At 54.9% G+C, this 7089-nt stretch overlaps 2 protein-coding genes across 2 annotated transcripts; both read right to left on the reverse strand.

The window, feature by feature from the left end:
* Nucleotides 1-78: 78 nt before the first annotated feature.
* WHR41_09572 (uncharacterized protein) lies at nucleotides 79-2538 on the reverse strand (the record flags this gene model as incomplete). The annotated part of the gene is made up of 1 exon (XM_069378175.1): nucleotides 79-2538. One exon carries the CDS (start codon nucleotides 2536-2538, stop codon nucleotides 79-81), a length of 2460 nt encoding a protein of 819 aa, XP_069224864.1.
* A 3070-nt stretch (nucleotides 2539-5608) lies between these two features.
* WHR41_09573 (uncharacterized protein) lies at nucleotides 5609-6025 on the reverse strand (the record flags this gene model as incomplete). Its single annotated transcript, XM_069378176.1, has 1 exon — nucleotides 5609-6025. The coding sequence occupies one exon, from the start codon at nucleotides 6023-6025 to the stop codon at nucleotides 5609-5611; it is 417 nt and encodes a 138-aa protein (XP_069224863.1).
* Nucleotides 6026-7089: the final 1064 nt, after the last annotated feature.

The following is a 7089-nucleotide window of genomic DNA, read 5'->3' on the forward strand; positions in this document are numbered from 1 at the left end:
TGATTGCTGATTGATTTCTGATTGAGCGCCCACCTGACTGATTTGATTCCTGATTGAGCTTCACCTGATTCTGAATATTCAAGATTCAAGATCTATGGTGATCTTGTGGCAATACACGATGATGCGATCCTCGGCCGGGTACTGGGCCAACTTGCCGCCGATGAATTGCCGCAACGTCTCCATCTCGCCGTTGTACGTGATGACGCTGTACCTGATGTTGGGCCGCACGGTCGACTCTCGTATCATGTGCACTTCGCTGGGTTCCATGTCCATGATCGACATGAACGATGGCTCCCGCCGCGGTGGCAACGTCGCCGTCAAACAAATCACTTGCGTCTGCCGGCTGATCAATTCGCGCAACTGCAACACCTTCGGTCGAAACTTTTTCGTCGATTGCAACACCGTATGACACTCGTCGACGATGATCCGTTCCAACTGCTCGTCCAACATCTTCGCATTCACGAAATCGGCAAACGACTGTGACACGGCCGACTCGGCGATCACGAACACGATGCGCGCGTCGTACGGCGGCGCTCGATTGTCGCTCCATATCGCGCATGGGATGCCGTCTTTGCGGCACCGATCGGCCATGTCTTCTTGCAACATGATTTTTGGCATGACGACGATCGTGACTCCGTCGCGTGACGCTGCCGCTGGCAACATGAACAACAAACTCTTGCCACCGCCTGTCCGCATCACAACGACGACCCGGCGTTGGCCGCCGACGATGGCGTCTAATGCCTCTCGTTGCCTGCCACGAAACCGGGCTTGGGGTCCGTACATCTTCTTCAATTGACCTTCCACGTCGATCTGACGCATTTGCTGCCACCGTTCGAACTTCCGGGTGTCTTGCTCTTGTTTGATCCTTCTCCTGATGTCCGGACTGACGTTGTGTACATGGTATGACGATGGGAATTGCATGAACCGGTGCCAATCCACGCTGACCTCGCGGAACGCATCCTGCTCTCGCCTCATGGCGAACGGGTTTTGCTGCAACTGCCGACCATAAATGCTTTCCTCCATCTGCGGGCTGTGACCGGATTGCCTGGCGCGGATGGTCTCACGCGTCTGTTCCTCGTCCATTTCCATGCCCTGCTTGAACGGATTCTGGTTCTCGTATATGCGCTTCAATGTGCCCGCGACGTCCTGATTGATGGCGAACTCGCGGTGTATCTCTGGGTACGCTTGTCGCCAATCGGATGTCCCGATGGGTACTCCGATCCGCTTCTGGCTCTCCCTACGCATCACACGGCGGATTCGGTTCGTCTCCCAAAACCCGTCGCAATTGCGCGCGACGACTGGCGTGGACTGCTGTCGGACGAAACGTGCTTCCGCGCTCTGATCTTCGGGCATTTCGGGCAAATCCTCCTCTCCTTCTCCTTCCTCCTCTTCTGCCCACTCTTCTTCCTCGTCTCCCCACTCCTCTTCTGGCGCTGGCTCCCAAAACCATGGACTGGACGTCATCTGGCCGCGACTGCTCTGTAAAATGCGGACGAACGGCTCGATCAACCACAAATAATACACCACCAATTCGCCCACTTCTTGTGGCACGAACCGGTGAACGCACTTCTGGCTCTGGCTCGTGCTGAATCCTTTGTGGTACGACGTGATGAACGCTACCATGCCCTGGTCGATCATAATGCCGCGGTGACATCGTGCGTTCTCGCCGTTGACCTGTTGGACGCTGACCAATTCGGTGGCCCTCGCCGGTGCCCCTGCCGACATGTGCACCAACACCAACATCTCCTCCTTCCACCTCTTCACCTGCCGCAAATATGTCTCCACTGCATCGGGGTTGAACTGTCGTTCCTTGCTATCCTGCATGAATCGTGCTCGGACGTGCGCCTCTGTGAACAAACGCTGCCCTAACCACCGCCTCCCATCGACGGGCCATGGGTTGCGGGCGTCGTGGATGAAATTGAATCCTTCGTCCATGACGGCGTGGTTGTCAACGATGCTGGCCATGTCGAATCTCAGCATATCCTCTGCCCGCCAATCGCCGACCCCGGGTGCCATCATCATCAACTCCTCCACCAAACGCTTGCGGGTGGTGGCCAACAAACCGTGCACAACCGTCCGGATCTGGCCCATGCTGAATTGCACTTTGCGTACCACAATGATATCTTGGTCGGGCCCGGACCAACCCACTTGCCCGTCGCCGTTTGTCGTGTATCGAATCTTCAAACCGTACATCTTCTGGGTGTGAATTGTTTGAATGGGGCTGGGCTGACCACCATACTCCGTCATCGTCATGAACTTCACCACGTCCCCCTGCACCAACTGATGGATCACGGGCGCGTCTTGTTCGGCCGTGTCATGGTCCACGCCGCCGTTGACTTGCTGCTCGATATGATCCATCCGTTCACGCCATGCTCGGCGGATGATGATGGCTCGCATGCTGGTGATCATCGCGGCCAATGTGGGCGTGTAAAATATGGCGGGTACCCATCCGTTCTTCTCCCCGCATGTGCCCAACACGGCCAATCCGCTCAACATGGCGTTCTCGTATTCGTTGTCCTTCAAATCGTGGTCGAACATGGCGACCCAAAAATCGGAACTGGCTCGGATTACGCCCTCCCGTACGTCTCTGCTCGACACTCGCCCCGATGCCGCATGCTGCAATCGTGCCAATGCTTGCTGTTGGGCATCCGTCAATCGATACTTCGGCCGACCCGACATTTCTGCCGTTCTCCAAATATACCTCAATATCTGCGTGAAGACGTTGGCGTATTTCCGGATCGTCTTCGTTTTTTGTTTGCCGTAAAATGGCTTGTCGTTGTTCGGCGCACCGTTCTCCCTTCGGTTGACACAATGCAATGCATGGCGCCCGACAACCTCCACACGACTGATTTGGAACGAACGGCGGATCAATAACATCGTCCCCTCGCATGCACGCGATAACGCCTTCTCTCGATCTGGGTCGAATCGTTCCTCATCCTCCCCTAATCGTTCTTGCAATTTTCTGGTGTTGGGCTTGGCTTTGACGAATTCCGTGATCCACGGTCGACAATCGCTCGGCAAATGACGTTCCCATCCGGTGTGCTCCAACCATGGATTCGGCTCGTATCGGTTGCGTTCGGTGCGGATTCGTTCTTGCTCCTGGTCCATGTCGGTAAATAATTTGTCTATCCACTCATTCGCCTCGTTGACGGTGTCGACCGTTGGCGCTTGACCGGAACTTGGCACTACCTGGACGGGAAATATCTTGCGCCATGTGCCTGTCTTGAACAACTCCTGGCATGTTTGGTTTTCGACCCACAATCGACTGCGATCGGTGTCTTCGGTGGGCCGGCCCCTTCCGCGTTGATTTTCGTAATTGTGTTCTTTGCAATGCTTCTGCATGCCACTACGCTCTCGACATGTGTAATTGCATTCTTCACCTGCGGTCGCTTCGAACACACAACGTAATCCGTTCGCATAAACCGGTATACCTGGAATTGCCGGACTTCTGGCGTCGGGATACTTCACTTCTCCTGGGGCTCGCGCAACTTGTGATAAACTATTGATAAATGCGACGGCTTGCGCGCATTGTTCTTTCGTCACGGTCTTGTGTTTCCTCTGAATATGCCCCTTTACACTCGCCGGGTTGACTGCGAATTGGCATCTTTTGCATATGATAACACCGCATTCTCGTCGGTGTGTGAATAATTTTTCGAATGTATCCATTGTATTTTGCTGTGTGATATTACACGTCTGATATGCCGGGATGTCTCTCACGTAAACAAACGGTCGCGATGTTCGCGTGCCTCTACTGGCTGCATTGGGTGGCCTATGCGCGAACTTCACTTTCGCTCGTACATATTTTCGACGGCGACAACGACATGCACAACCACAACTTTCCGGGGTAAAACCATATTCGGGGATGTCGCGATGATTTTTTCTATCTCTTGGTATTTGTTTTGAATCAACTGCTCTGCGCCATTAAAATGTGATTGATAAAATGTGATTGATGTTTTTCGGGTACAACCCGTTGCCTAATCGGGTTAGTAAATATATGTGATTGATACAATCACGTTTAACAATTGTGGGTAGCCTTAACCTTACTTACATCCTTCTACCCCTCTGCAGATCTCCCTCTACGTCTCCCCTTCTCACTCCTTCCTTTCCTCTTCGCCCTAACGCTTGCGCCCGCAAACCTGCCTACCTGATATCAACCCCCCTTTCTATATAACCGGCTAAGCCCTACATATCTCACAGCCTACCCCAAACTCCATCCTTTCCTCCTCCCCGAGCTTCTAACCTCTTCGTCTCTATCCATGCCTTTCTGCTCTCCCCTCTACCCTATCATTCTCCGACGTGCCACTCTTGCCAATTTCTGATACTGCCTCTCCTACTTACTAATCCCTTCCTAATCCCTTACTCGTCTAACCCCCAACCCTACTCTTTACCCTTCCTATCCTCCCGATCCACCTCTCCGCGCCTCCTTTTGCCGGCATCCCGACTGTTCGGCACCCCGACTGTTCGGCATCCCGACTATCTTCCCCAGCCCTAAGCATCCTAGTCTCCTTGCAAGCTTTATAGCCTTCTAACCTTGTAGCCGCTCACCCGCCCTGCAGCTGTTTCCTCTTTTTTCTCCGCCCGGATGCATGCCAATCGCCTCAATCACCTCAGTCAACCCCACTCTCTTGACTCGCAGTCCGCCTGTTACCCTACATCTACCTGCTAATCTCAACCCCCCCGGACCTATCGTCTCCACCACCTCTGCTCCCTTTCGCTCCCTCGCACCTGCCGCTAACGGCTGCACCCGAAAACAACCACCTGTCAACTGCCTGCCTAATCTGTTCCGTCTTCACACATCCTTTGCCTTCCTCGCTTCAATCCGTCGTCCCGGGCTTTCGAGCAAGCCCCACCTGCTCCTGCAGCCGCGCTAACGCATGCCAATTCCACCGGGCGCCCTCCAGCCAGCCTATCGCCCTCGATGAGCCGCCCTCGACGAGCCGCCCCTACCAACATATCCACAACTTCACATTCTTACCACCTCTCGCTCGTCGTACCCTCAGCCCTACTCTGCTTCACCCCTAACCCTTTCTGCACCCAACCTTCGGATCTCTGCTTCCTCCGCCCTGCCTGTTTTTTCCTCCTTCTCCTTTCGAACCTCACTTTCCTTTCTTTCACCGTATACCGGCTGCGTTCTGAGACTACCTCAATCCTAAAATCTCGACTTTGCGTTAGAGAAACTCAATTTGCATACTTGCAACTCTGATCAATTTTGCCTTCATCCTCTTCCGTCTCTTTCGTCTCAACCTTCCTGCACCGACGTTGAAACCATGCATCCCACAGCTCTCCGTCACGTCCGCCCGTCTTCGCACTAACCACCCGCTTAGTTGCCGACCTCACCATTCGCTCTCTCTATCATCACACTAGTGCTTGCACCCGTGCTTGACGCGTCTCATCACAACCCTCTTGCTCCTACTCCGCTTCGTGCCCCGCAAGCTTCCTTCGCGGTCTCCCATAACCCTAACCGTGTCAAGACTTGCTCTATCCGCATCACTTCCATCTCCTCCTTCCGCCGGCCTCACCTATTGCTTTGACCAAAATCCTCATCCTCGTTGCACTCACTCAGACACCTTCGGGTCCTTTGGCGCCATGCTTCCTTCACTCACCGCCCCTAGCTCACGTGGTAAAGCATCCGAACCAACTCGTTCGTCTCCATCATGTTCGTCACCTTCTTCCGAACCACCCACCTCCACAACCGACCCCATTCTTCCTCCTCGACATCCCCTCCTTCCCAGAACCCCACCGCTTTCTCCATCTCCCTTTCCACCCACTCCCATTCCCACCCTTCTCCTGCTATACCCGACCCCATCCTCTGGCTCATCACCGCCCCGCCGATTTCCACAATCACACCTCTGTATTGACATCCTGCCCCCGCGATTCCACTCCTCCGGAATGCCGCCGTCTTGCTCCCGTTCGCTGCAGCCTTTTCTTCCCATCTTTGGCAGATGCTCTGTGGCGCCCAGCAGAACTGACAGCCGCTGAAACGTGCAATCTTGAGTGACTCCACCTTCTTCAGCGTCTCCTCCATCCTCTCTTCCGCCTCGCGGCTGTGCTCGGCGCATTGCTTCCAACTCCTCGCCCTCCTTGCTCGTTGTATCTGCCCCTGCGCCCAGCATACCGAGCACCCAACTCCCCGCCACTCCTCCAGCTTCTGCACCAGCTGATCCCTGCCTACTTCCTCGGTCCCTCTCACTACTAGCATTGCTTTTTTCCGGCGCGAGATCTCCTCACGCTGTTCCCTCATCTCCGTCTCCGCTTGTCTCGCCCTTTTCGCATCCCTTTCATGATCTGTCTCCTCTCCGGACCTCTTCGATGGCTTACCTTCTGCCGCCATCCGTTCGCCATTACCCCCAACTTCGACGAACCCGAACCTTGACCCTGCCGTCGAATCCGACTCTGATTCCGACTCCGACACCGACTCGCTGCTTCCGTTCGTGTCTCTTGTATCTGCTCCGTCCTCTGTCCCCACTCCGGCTCCGTTGTCTCCAAGCCGGCTTCTTGTCTCTTCATCTACTCCTTCGAGTCGCTGCGACGGAACAAAACCCCCGGCCCTTACCACTACCATCGTTTTTCGTCTTCCACTCGCCGTTCCGTTACAGACGTCACACCTCTTCTCTCCGCTCTCGCAACCGATCCTGTCTATTCTCCCGTCCATCTCTCGGTCCAGTGTCACTCTCCTGCACTTTCCCCCCTCGAGATACTCGTGCATCCCCCTCTCCATCTTGAACCCCTTTTCTAACATCCTTCGATCTCCCATCATGTGGTACCCTCGCATGAGAATCGCTTCGCTGGCCTCGCCGTCTCTACCCCCTCTTCCACTCTCTTGCGCATAGTCCCTGACCAGCTCTTTCACTCCCACGTGCACCACAACCCGGATGTGCGGCGCGTCCACGCCCATCCCCATCGCTGTCGTTGCCGCAAACACCCTCTGACTTCCCCGCACCAGCTGCTCCAAGATCTTTCGTTTCTCTTCCTCGTCGCCTACATTTCGGTGGTAGACCGGACACTTCAGCACTTCTCCGACTCTCTCGCATTGGTCCACCCTTCTGCAGTAGATTATGATCTGCCCCTCCTTGTGCTCATCCAGCTTCT

Source organism: Cladosporium halotolerans (genome assembly GCF_011745625.1).
Source record: "Cladosporium halotolerans strain TM138-S3 chromosome Unknown Sca190, whole genome shotgun sequence".
Lineage (NCBI taxonomy): Eukaryota > Fungi > Ascomycota > Dothideomycetes > Cladosporiales > Cladosporiaceae > Cladosporium > Cladosporium halotolerans.